The sequence below is a fragment of the Syzygium oleosum genome, unplaced genomic scaffold (genome assembly GCF_021117445.2).
Source record: "Syzygium oleosum isolate NSW1041296 unplaced genomic scaffold, Sole_v2.1 Sole_v2.18, whole genome shotgun sequence".
NCBI classification, from domain to species: Eukaryota; Viridiplantae; Streptophyta; class Magnoliopsida; order Myrtales; family Myrtaceae; genus Syzygium; species Syzygium oleosum.
Genome location: NW_026607502.1, coordinates 1,160,270 through 1,172,927, shown reverse-complemented (window position 1 = coordinate 1,172,927; position 12,658 = coordinate 1,160,270). Strand labels below are relative to the sequence as shown.

Sequence of the window (12,658 nt, the reverse complement as noted above, 5' to 3'; positions counted from 1 at the left end):
TGTCATTTTCTATTCGATTAATATTTAGACTTTGAATATTTTTCTTATCCTAACAACCTCATTGAATATCAATACTTTAATGTTGCTGACGTTTTGATTTGTTGACCACTCCTGTTCATTTCTCTAGTCGTATGACTGCAATTACCGCAATGAGAAATATACTTTATAAGATTTTACGTTGAACTACTAAAGTTAATGCGTAATCTCGACTTAAGATGGTATTTGGCTGTAGTTAGGTAGTGCTAAATTTTAAGTGGAAGACATCACTAAAGTTACAAATCTCAAAATCATTTTTGCCTATTTTTGCTCTGTTATACTCTAGGAAGCACAGACACTCTCCGGGGGCCTCCGTGTCGGTGTTGGACACATGTCGGATGTGTCGGACATCGACACTCGTCCGACACTCTTTTTTTTTTATTTATTTATTTATGGATTTGAATCAAATTAATTTGATTGAAATAATCATAAAAATGATAATTTATCATGTATATATAAAAATATACATTTAATATACAACGTGTCAAAATTATTTATTTTTTGAGAAATAATGTGTCGGCGTGTCGTATTGTGTCGTGTCGTGTCGGTTCTACTTAGGTTATACTTATCGGTTTTCTTGGCCCCCAAAAAAAAATTATGGCCTTTTTGTTATGGTTCAGGAAATGTCAAACTAATTAAGTTGGATTTCATTCCATTTTATCTTTTTTCCAGAAAAAAAACCTTATAAAGGTTTACCATTAGCTTTTTATTTATTTTGAATAAGTAAAGTGTTTGTACAATCTTCTGGAATAAAAGAAATGTTTTACATGAAAAGATTTCACATGAAAAGATTTTGCATGAAGTAAAAGTGTTTATGCTTTTGATAGACAATCGATTTCTTGAAATTGGACAAGAGAGCTAACTTTCGGTTGAATGTCATCTGGTAAACAAATTAGATCGAAGCGAACGCATTTCTTAATTTTGGTTTTCTTGAGTTTTGGGCTTGGGCCGCCCATGATGGGCTTGACCCAAGCCCAACCCATTTGCATTTCAATGTTTAAAAAATAATCTTGATCTAGTGACTGCTATTTTAACATGTTTCTTCCGGTTAAGAGTGATGTGGGCTACGAAACATGTTAGGAAAGCAGCTAGGTTGAGATGGAGAGATCTGAGTAACAAAAGGAAGACCATTATGTGTTTACATTGGTACATGTATTCATCGGACCGTCAGTCATGTCTATCTTAAGTGGTTACGACCTGATTGTGAATATCCGATAAAGTCAAATACGCTTTTAAAGGGATCAAAGGTGCTTGGATTGGTGTAATGAATTGAGTTTATGATACGACGGGATTGTTTAGGATGACGGATATGTAATCTTAACTAGTGCATGGTGAGCGTAATGCAGGTGTACTCGCGTGATCAATATGCTCGTTTGAATTGATCCTTTAAGAAACTACTTGCATGTGATAGATATTATATATACATGGGATACATGAGTATGGAGACGCATGAGAGGGAAAAAGAACAGTGATCTCCAATCAAGTTTTGTTTGGATCAAGTGCATATTTGATTGAGGACATACGAGTGCTAGTCCGAACGCACGATCACACTTCCTACCGAAACGACTACATAAGCAGTACGTGGAGCAATCTCGCTTCTTAAGATTTGAGGTACGATTGCGCGAAACCCTTCGGGTTCCACATCCATGTTTTTTTGGCTCTCGGAATGAGATAACCAACAGCACAATGGGGGCTCTACAATACATAGAGAAATCCATTGAAAGCTGATAATTTCTGGGATAAAAATAAGGTGGTCTAGGTCATTCACACTAAATTTGAAGTGATTGTATACTATCAAGTGGTTTATATATCTTAACTCATTCACATGGAAAGTACGACAAAGAAAGGTGAACCATCGAGAATCGTTCCTCAAGAGACCGGGAAACGCTCCGGGATCTCTATGATCGAATCGAGCATGTGTCGGGTGCCTCCTGTATAACGTAGTTCAATGATTCCATTCTAACCCTCGCTAAAAGAGATGGGCTTCGATTAAATTAATAACGAAACTTAGATTAAATTGAAAAAATGGTTAAGTCAAGATTCATAACTATCTCATCCTTGCAAGTCCAAGGTTTTTGCTCCTTAAAATAATGTTGGATCTGCGCTAATAATTAAATAGGCACGTTGAATGGGTAACAGAAGGACAGCACTCCACCGGTTGAAAGTCCTAAGCCGGATTAGACAAATGCTAGTCACGGTTTACTTGTCAAGCTATTTCAAGTTATTTTTCTTCATTTCCTTGTGCAAAATCTTCTTCCTATGGAGATGTTAGGTATTCATAGACTTTTTGGTCAAATGAGATTGCTTCATCGCCCACCCCTCGAAGAACCCACAGATTGATTTTCAAATGCCATCATGGGTTTCGATTCCCACCACTCGTCTTAATTTAATAGGTTATCGATATCGATATGGGGGATGGTGGAATAGAAGATTAGGTTAAAATCAACAAGGAGAAAGAACATATCGCATGTGTATGCAACACTATCCCGCAATTGAAGTAATGTAATAAAAGTAGTCAACGTGAAATTTTTAGATAGGAGAGAGAGGGAGAGATGGTTGGAGAACGTGCGCAGCTTGAGTTATTTTATATGGATCGCAAGTACGACTATTCACATGGTAGCTTCTCTACACCATGTGGAGATGTTCCATGAATCTGATCATTTTCTTTTGAAACTTCGAGATCAAGAGACGTTACGAATAGAATAGAATTCATGGCCATCCGTCGGCCCGTTCCTGACGTTCGAGACAGGTTGAGTTGGATTGCCCTCTCGGGTCTCTTTAGGTAGATATAGATCATCTTGGCCACATAACATACAAGTCATGGTGATTTTATTTGACTGGAATGGCTTCGTTTTGTTTGGGCATAAAGCGAAGGCATGAGGCAAGATCGATGTGGAGGATGATTTGATTCCGAGGGGGGGTCGATTTTCGAGATGCATCTCTTGGCGGTCGCCACCTGCAATAGGGTTTGCTCAGATCCATGCAAGTTTCGATTCGATTACATAGACTTTCTTGGATAAACCCAGAAAAGGAAGAAAAAAAGATCATGCATTAGGTTTTTTTGATCATCTTGGCCACGTAACATACAAGTCATGGCGATTTTTTTTGACTTGAATGGCTTTGTTTTGTTTGTGCATAAAGCGAAGGCATGAGGCAAGATCGATGTGGAGGATGAATTGATTCTAAGGGGGTTGATTTGCGAGATGTATGTCTTGGCGATCGCCACGTGCAATGGGGTTTGCTTGGAGATCGTGCAATAGGGTTTGCTTAAATTCATGCAAGTGTGGGAGTTTCGATGCGATTCGAGATGCTTTTACAAATCGGACATCGACCCTCGAAAAAATCCGAGTTGCGAGCTCTCTCTATTCATCGCCGACACATTTTCGTGTTTGTACATGCATTATACGTCCTTATCTTATGCATATAATGTGAATATGGCTATGCTTCGATCGGATGCGAATTTGGGATTTAGGGTTGAGCGGAAGCGGAATACATAGTCGGGAACATATTTTTGCTATCATCAGCAGTAAAGAGATCAAGGAATCAAATGCATCATTGCTTAGGTATTATCCCCCATATTAAACTAGTCAAATTGCTTTAAATTCTTAAAAATGCCTTAGAATATGAAATGAATATGAACAGGTGAGTGTGAAAATAAAGAGAAGTGATGAATGCAGCCTTGTCCTTTCTTTAATTCAGCTAATGACTACCCATAATTTGTCGTGTCTCGAGTTGGGACTTGGAATTATCTAAGAGATTAGTTGGCACTTTGACAGTGCTATAATCATATTCAAAGTTATAACAGTTACGTGTATCATATTCTATCCGAAATGTCTCCCTTTTACGTTTGAATATTTAAAAGGATTTAAATGAGCGCTTAATATAATTCATGTACAAACTATAATATGTGAAACCCATAAGATTGGATATTTATTCATGTCACTAAAAGGGCTTGCTATAGAAGGAACACAAATTACGTATATTGATTGATTATTGCTGATTCGGTCGTTCGAGGGGGAAGAACCGATATTTCCTCTCACTTCTTTTTCTTATGATCTAGACGTACGAGTACTGACCCGACTAAGTGTCCATGACCCAGAACGCTTCGCATGTGATTGGCGGGATTCGACCGCGCAACTTCCGGTTACCGTTTTTTTTTATCTCGTGACATTCTTGTATGGAAATGTTAGGTCTTAATCAGCTAACAATAAGTTAGTGACCTACTCTTTTGGTATTTTTTTCCGTTCCAATTGGATTTCTGCATTCGTAACACAAAATCCAAGTTCTAAACTATATGACTAATCCTCAAAATATAGAGAATATGCCGTTTCAATTTCCGTTGCTTAATTTTGCTTTTTGGTGGTTCCAATAATTAATTATAATTAGTGTGTAGAACTGACTTTTGCATCAGGATCAAATGATGAAAGAGAAGTCGCGCGTACCAATGATCTGACTATTCTTTTCATTATCATCAATTTCGATCCGATTACATAGACTTTCTTGGACAAACCGAGAAGAAAAAGGATTTTCAAACTAGGGTTTTCTATCACGGAATTGGAGGAAGCTGTACCTAGAGTTTCCTTCAATTTCCCACGTGGAGTCGATCGTTTCTAAATGTTACCCGTCAACTTTAGAATACGTAGTGACATGAACGAGAAAAAGTCTAACCACTCTGTGTTGACAACTCTATATAATAGTGCCATTCATCTTTTGCTTAAGCACCCTAAACTTTGGCCAATGGCTTCTCTTCCTGCACCAGCCGCAGCTGCCGCTGCCGCCGGCACCACCACCACCTCCTCCTTCTCTTCCTCCGCTGCCATCTCCACATACGGTCCATTCTTCCACAAATGGGCGCCGGTCTCCCTCTACACAAAGCCCAGAAAACACTCGACGCGGCGATCGACCGTTTCGTGCAAGGCCCCGGGCAATGACAACTCCGAACAAACTCCTATGTCGGCCAAGCTCGACAGGAGGAATGTGCTCATTGGCCTCGGCGGCTTCTACGGGGCGGTCGGGCTCGGATCTGACCCGTTTGCGCTCGCGGCCCCGATATCCGCCCCGGACCTTACCAAGTGTGGGAAGGCCGACTTGCCGGCTGGTGTGAAGGCCACCAACTGTTGCCCGCCGTCCTCCACCAAGATCCTAGACTTCAAGCTTCCACACTCAAACTCGCCCTTGCGCGTGAGGCCAGCCGCTCATTTGGCCGATAAGGACTACATCGCCAAGTACGCCAAGGCCATTGAGCTCATGAAGGCCTTACCTGCCGACGACCCGCGTAGCTTCATGCAACAAGCCAATGTGCATTGCGCCTATTGTGACGGGGCCTATCACCAAGTCGGGTTTCCAAACCTGGATATCCAAGTCCACAACTCTTGGCTATTCTTCCCATTCCACCGTTACTACCTCTACTTCTATGAGAAGATCTTGGGGAGCTTGATTGGAGACCCGACCTTCGCATTGCCCTATTGGAACTGGGATGCGCCCGCCGGCATGCAGATGCCTGCCATGTTTGCCGACCCGAAATCGCCGCTCTATGATGCAAACCGAAACCCAAAGCATGCACCGCCCACGCTCGTGGATCTCGACTACAACGGCGAGGACCCAACCACATCGAATCAGGACCAGTTGTCCAGCAACCTAACCATCATGTACAGGTAATAAAGGTTTGCAAGAATGAGAAACTTTAGGTTGGATGAACGTAGGTGTAGATCTAAATTAATACAATTTAATTGGCCATGTAAAGTCTAAAGTCAATGCTTCAGTTTGCGATGGGTAAATTCTCTTTTTGTCACTTTTGATTTTTTTCTTTGTTTTATAATAATCTCTCCCATAATTTTTCTACGTAAGCACTGAGAATAGATGAATCCTATATATTTTTAGACTAGTGAGAATGCTATTCAGGACTTTATCATAGGTATTGTAACGAGAGTCAAACTAACACAGAGCAAAAATGGGGTTTTACAAGGGTCCACAAAAAGAAAAAATGTTTGATGCATTGAGATGGCAACAGCTTAATTCAATTGCCTTACTAATAATAATAAGATGACATAAATTGTGGACATGGGTAGTTATATAGTTTCAAAAATTGACCAACTATTGAAATCAATGATGATATATGTGGATTGTGTGTGAAAAACCAGACAGACTATATCCTTATAATTAACTTAGAAAACCTTTTTGCTTCTTAATTTATGACATGATCAATTTGGTCTAAGCAGGCAAGTGGTGTCGGGTGGGAAGACGGCAAAACTCTTCCTCGGCAGTGCCTACCGGGCGGGTGACGAGGCAGATCCGGGGGCCGGGTCGCTCGAGAACATCCCGCACGGCCCGGTCCATGTGTGGTGTGGTGACACCAGGCAGCCCAACCTGGAGGACATGGGCAATCTCTACTCTGCCGGCCGAGACCCGATCTTCTTCGCCCACCACTCCAACGTGGACCGCATGTGGAACGTGTGGAAAACCCTAGGAGGCGCGAAGAGGACCGACTTCACGGACCCGGACTGGCTCAATGCCGCCTTCCTGTTCTACGACGAGAACGGGCAGGCTGTGCGTGTGAAGGTCAAAGATTGCCTAGATAACACTAATTTAGGTTATAAGTACCAAGATGTTGACATTCCATGGCTAAAATCTAAGCCAACCCCACGCAAAATAGCCAAAAAGGTGGCCAAGGCCTTTGGGAAAGTAGCTCATGCCGCGGATATGCCACGGCCTATTGTTCAATTTCCTATTAAACTAGACAAAGTTGTGAGCACTCTGGTCAAGAGGCCAAAGCAAAAGAGGAGCAAGAAAGAGAAGGAGGAGGAAGAGGAGGTGTTGGTGATCGAAGGGATCGAGTTCGAGAGGGATGCGTTCGTGAAGTTCGACGTCTACATCAACGACGAGCACGACTCCCTGAGCAGGCCCGACAAGACTGAGTTCGCGGGCAGCTTCGTGAACGTGCCGCACAAGCACAAGCACGGCAAGAAGATGAAGACCAGGCTGAGGCTGGCGATTACGGACTTGTTGGAGGACCTGATGTGCGAGGACGACGAGGAGGTCCTGGTGACTCTGGCCCCCAAGTACGGCGGCGGCGACATCACCATTGGCAACATCAAGATCGAACTTATCGACTGAAGTCGACGGCGGCGGTGGCGTTCTCTTGTGATGTTTCTTCCGTTTCAAGTTTGAAGATTAGTGGTCAAATCTTTTTGGTTTAACTTACGTAAGCGTTTCGTTTTCTTTCCTTACGACTTTTCTCGATTTTCTTAGTTTCTACATCATGTGTGTTTGAATAAAGTGCTGGCCGCGTTGCATGTAGTAGGCTCTTGGAAACCCTAAATGGCTACGATTAATCTAATTTAAAGGTCAAGTTGCTATATTATGTAATCCATGGAGATCTGTGCGCTTATTCTAACCAGTGGTGCTATTAAATGTAAAAAGCATAATCCCTTTTGAAACTAATCGTGTTTGCCCATCTAACTGTCAAATTACTCAAACTAGTCACCTACCCATCTCATAAAAAAAACTCAAGAATGAGGAGAGAAGAGGATCCAATGTAAACTACTGCTTGTCCTTTAGTTTCCACGACTGGGATTATTCTAAGAGCTCGAATGATAAGACCTAGACAATCTTACAACGTGCAAATTCAACGCTCACGTTCAAATGACTCTAGTATATATATATAGATATGAATCACAATATATGATGTCGGATAGGGAAAAATGCCATAAAAAATCCTAAGCTATAGTCACCCATGACAGATTTACCCGAACTCTTTTTTTGTGACGTCAAAATCGTCAAACTATGTCTACTGCGACATATTTGCCTTAAAACTTTATATTGTGACATAAAAAACTCCAAATTTTTAACCGTGTGATATATTACCCTCCGTCTAGGTCCCATCAATCCAACCAAGGTGCCATGTTGACACAATTTGCTTTCCGTTGTTCATGTAGACAGATTTTTAATGGTTCTCATTAACGTTACTATGACAGAGCGCAAATGTGTCATATATTTACAAATTTAGAATTTTAGATGATACTAAAAAAAAAAGTTTAGGATAAATATGTTACAATGAGTTTGGGGATGTTGGTGGTTTTTGTTCTCCTATAGGATACATATACCAAAGAAGTCAACTGAGAAATAGGGACTTAACAAAAGAACAGTCAGGATTTCAAGATTACCATAGCCCTTGTCCTAAAAAGTTAAGATCAACAGCTTAACCCGCAAATCATGCATACAAACAAACGTACATAACACGTAAAAGTGTACATATATTCTTACATGTATGTGCATGCATGTATAACAGTTGTTTGACTCGAGATGCCTTGGCAAGCAAGCGTCGTGCACAACAACTCACTGCCACCGAAGAACACTTCTGGTTCCTGGTGCGTGCATGTGAAGAAAAAGCCTGGAGAAATGCGAGCAAATCATAAAATTACCTGTAGAGTATTTCTGCGCCGCCCGTCGTATGCATCTCGCCTTCTCCGTTGCAGCTCTCATTGAGTTTGGTGAAATTCAAAAGAAACGCACGAATGATCCGCCGGTCATCTTTCTGTCTGTGGTGTTTGAACCTTTGCATACTGAAAGGGCTGATGGAGAAATCTCAGTTAAGTACTAACAGTACTACAAAGATGAAGTACAAAGGAAACTACCATACCCTTTGTGTAGTACAAACATTCTCCTGCAGTACAAAGCTGCTTCAGGATGCATGATTTCTTGAATTAATAATAATGACTATGGTTTTAGTCATCATCTGGAAATAAACTCGAATAGGATTTGATTGCATCGGAATAGAATGTTGTCAAGAAGATTTGAACCGGCGAAGAAAATCCGATCCTTGTAAAAATTCCAAATTCGAATAGGACAGGTTGATGTCTGAACAAACAAGAACCTATTGAAAATTTTTTATTACCGTCGGAATTGGATTCCTAGTTGGGTCGACAGGTCACATGAAAAAAAAAATAAGAAAAGAATTCTACTCAGTCATTACGTATCGAAGCAAACAAAAGGGCTGGGAAATACTTGAGGTATTGAGTGATTGTAACTTTGTAATTTTTCAAATTCATAGTGAATTTCTTGGTAGTTGACTCTCCCTATGGAGTAGGTACCGATACTCAGGCTGAACTACGTAAATCTTTAGTATAATTATTGTTCATCATTGATTACTTGAGTGATTTCTTCTTCTTGCGTTAAATTTGAATTCCATGATCCGTTAGTTTCCATGTTATTTCACTGCAGCCGTCCCTATTTTCATATCGATCGTTTGCTTCAAAAAGTTCCGCACATAAGAGTTCCGGAAATAGTTACGAATATCTCTTAGGAAATATATAGTGTACCCAGTATAGGGTTAAATAGAAATTGAAAAAAATTAGAATAAATGCTCTTTAAGCTCACCTTAACTGTTAACTTAATTAATTTGAATTAACTTTCATTATTAATTATTGCGATATAACTCTATAAATAAAATAGATGTAACTGTAAATATCTTCTTAAATCCCACGTAGATTTATTACTTAAGGGAAAATGACACAAACAGTCTCTGAATTTTGGTCCAATGTACAATTTGGTCCATGAACTTTTAATTTATTCAATATGGTCCGTAAACTTTAATCCAATGTGCAATGTGGTCCCTAAATTTTTAATTTGTTCAATGTCAACCCTAAACTTTTGGTATATGTTCAATTCAGTCTCTGAACTATATGGAAATGTTCAATGCAGTCCTTTCTATTAATTCAAGTTCAGGGACTACATTGAACATTTTCATATAATTGAGGGACTGAATTGAACATGTATCAAAAGTTCAGGGACGACATTGAACAAATTAAAAGTTCAGGGACTACATTGAACATTCGTCTAAAGTTCAGGGACTACATTGAACAAATTAAAAATTCAGGGACTAAATTGCATATTGGGCTAAAGTTCAAGGACTGTTTGTGTCATTATCCCGTTACTTAATTATTAGGCTTGTAAGAATTCTCAAAGCCATTGACAACGCTGGTCAACGATTTATTAAGACATGACATGGCCTGGTGGGTGGGTCTCTGTTGCAAAACTAAAAGTCTGTCAAGATGCATAAACTCTCATGCTACCATTCTACGTTGATAGTTAGATGGAGAAGTTTTTGGATTAATCATCTGATTAAAGTTAAATATAAACGTAAGCAGATGAGCGCTTAGCTCATAAAATAACAACCCCATTAATTACTAGTTTTATTTACTCTTAATATCTTAGTACATATGCGTACCAAATTCTTTGTCTTTATTCACCCTACAATATTCGTAAAATTCGAGAGATGCTGATTATATATTGTTGAATATATGTCTCGAGTTTGACCTCGTAAGGAAAACCCGACCCAAATACATTTTCTTGTTTTAGTAGGTTTCGTAATTTGAGCGGTTTTGTAGTTTGAATAGGTTTTTCCTATTTTGGATCCAAATATCATATATACAAGAGGTGAGTGTCGGTTTTTGCCTATTAGTGAGCAAAAGAGCTTTTGGTCATAACAATTAATCGTGCGATATGCTCATGAAGAAATTGCAAGTGTTTTTAAGACAATATATCGTTTGATAAGATTTACGCATTCCTTTGTGAGCTTGTTTCACTGGGAATTGTAAGGTTAAGCACCGTTTGAGTTATTTGGTGTTATTTGGGGCTGGAAAATACCGAGAGTATTTGAGTTACTCAAGTGTAGTTGTAATTTCCGTTGTATTGCTTGATCTATAGTGAAATCATGTACTGCTCCCTGTGGAGTAGGTCCAACCCAATCATGTAAATTCGGCATTCGATTTATTGTCTTGTTCTGTTTATTATTGTGCTCGATTGATTGTTTTTCGCAACAATCGGTACCAGAGCTAGACTTAGTTGACTTGAAGTGAACTGATGATGATAAAAGAAGGAAAAATAAGAATGGACAGATTTGATGGGAAGAATTTCGATTTTTGAAAGATGCAAATTGAGAATTACTTGTATCCAGTGAATATGCACTTATCGTGTTGAGGGAGAAGCCAAGTCGATAAAGCAAGCTGATTGTGGTTTGTTAGATTGATAAGCGTTGATTGTTATTTGGCTAACTTTATCTCGTAATGCCGTGTTTTACCAAATTGTTGTGGATAATATGCACTGCCGATGGCCTAATATCAAAAACAACTTAAGAATGTGAGGAAAAAAAAGGGACCTATGCAAGCTGTGTTATGATTAGACAAATTTATTATTGATTTGATTATTGAGGACTTCAACAAGAGTTTGTTTCCACCCACTGAGTAATTAGGGATTTGAAGCCAATTGGGGTTCAACATCAACATTAGAGGAACCAATTAATTTGGTTCCAATGCATGAACATCGGTGAGTCTTGAGATTGCATAGTGCCCACTTGCCCCTCGGACATTGCCAGCCGCAATCAATGTCACGCTTACATGATGCATCGACTCTTGTCACCGCTTACATGATGCATCGACTCTTGTCACTATCCATGGCTCGCCTGAAAAAGGAAAAAAGAAACAAATGTTTTTTTTTTTATTGTTACTATTCTTTTGGGAGACATTTATTTTGAAATAGCATGTGCCATGCTCACGATAGAAAAAAATTAAAAGAATCACGCATATGGTTGTATTCCTTGCATTTCCTTAGCCTTGCTTTAGCTTGGTAAAGAAAAAAGTGTAAAATTTTCTTCGAGATCAATTGTATAAATGCATAAAAAAAATCATAGGTTAGGGTTTTATGATTGAGAGAGAGAGAGAGAGAGAGAGAGAGAGAGAGAGAGAGAGAGAGAGAGAGAGAGAGAGAGAGAGAGAGAGAGAGAGAGAGAGAGAGAGGCTTATTACAAGTTAGAGTCACCAAGAGGAAGACCAACATCAACTTGGAGGCTCGCTTCATTATTCCCTTGGGTTTTGGTTTTGATAGAGTGCTGAATGGTTGATGGTTTGGTTATGCTAAAATAGAGAGTGCTTTGGCAAAAAATTCTATGTGCACCGGTCCATATTTGTAGGCTTGAAATATCTCTGTGCTGTTAATTGCATTTCATTATTAATGGTACGTCCATATTTCTCCATTACAACTTTGGCAATTTCATCATTAAGATACCTTCATGAGTTACTTCCATTACTTTAGGCAGATTCTAGTGATTATTTCTCTTAAATGCTGCTCTTAATTGACGATATATGCATGACGGATTTCTCTTTTGCACAGAAAGAACCACATCTGCATATCATCCACAACAATTTGGTAAAACAATGACACAAGAATTTTCGTTGCGAGCCATCCATCCATTATGCAAATAATAACTTGTTCTTTCACTTAACGTTTAGATGTCGACTATATCATGAATGTGCTTTGTTGATAAGGAAAATACTGGAGTAGCTTAAATCATAAAAATTGATTATCTAGTATCTATTTTCCCAGAGAAATAACACAAATTGTGCCAAAAAATATGTAAATAAATTGGACTCTACCGTAACAGGTATCGATCTCTAACAGGCCAGCAAAACTAAGACTGTTCACAACCCATTCGTTTCAATGTTACTTTGCTCGAAACAAACTGGTGGCCATGGACATCATCATCCGGCTTCCCAAGATTGTCGTCCCTCGCGACTCTCCTTAAGCGCTCAGCTCATCGAAACGTCTGGTTTTTTCACTGGCATTTGTT

At 39.5% G+C, this 12,658-nt stretch overlaps 1 protein-coding gene and 1 long non-coding RNA gene across 3 annotated transcripts; one reads left to right on the top strand and one right to left on the bottom strand.

Moving 5' to 3' along the window:
- Positions 1 to 4,475: 4,475 nt before the first annotated feature.
- On the bottom strand, positions 4,476 to 8,882 carry LOC130140388 (uncharacterized). 2 transcript variants are annotated; one of them, XR_008818397.1, is made up of 3 exons: positions 8,675 to 8,689; positions 8,457 to 8,606; positions 4,476 to 5,673 (listed from the first exon to the last, which is right to left on the bottom strand). It is a non-coding gene; the product is annotated as an uncharacterized LOC130140388 (long non-coding RNA). The 2 variants fall into 2 exon arrangements; XR_008818396.1 differs by having other exon boundaries at positions 8,457 to 8,882.
- LOC115686662 (polyphenol oxidase, chloroplastic-like) lies at positions 4,651 to 7,262 on the top strand. The gene is made up of 2 exons (XM_030612030.2): positions 4,651 to 5,690; positions 6,255 to 7,262. Exons 1-2 carry the CDS (start codon positions 4,651 to 4,653, stop codon positions 7,147 to 7,149), a joined length of 1,935 nt encoding a protein of 644 aa, XP_030467890.2. The 3' UTR covers positions 7,150 to 7,262.
- Positions 8,883 to 12,658: the final 3,776 nt, after the last annotated feature.

What these genes read in the sequence shown, in the direction of transcription:
- LOC115686662 (XM_030612030.2), top strand. Translation starts at nt 4,651, where the DNA reads ATGTTACCCGTCAACTTTAGAATACGTAGTGACATGAACGAGAAAAAG. An exon ending in AACCTAACCATCATGTACAG is followed by an intron (nt 5,691 to 6,254) that starts GTAATAAAGGTT and finishes TGGTCTAAGCAG; the next exon opens with GCAAGTGGTGTCGGGTGGGA.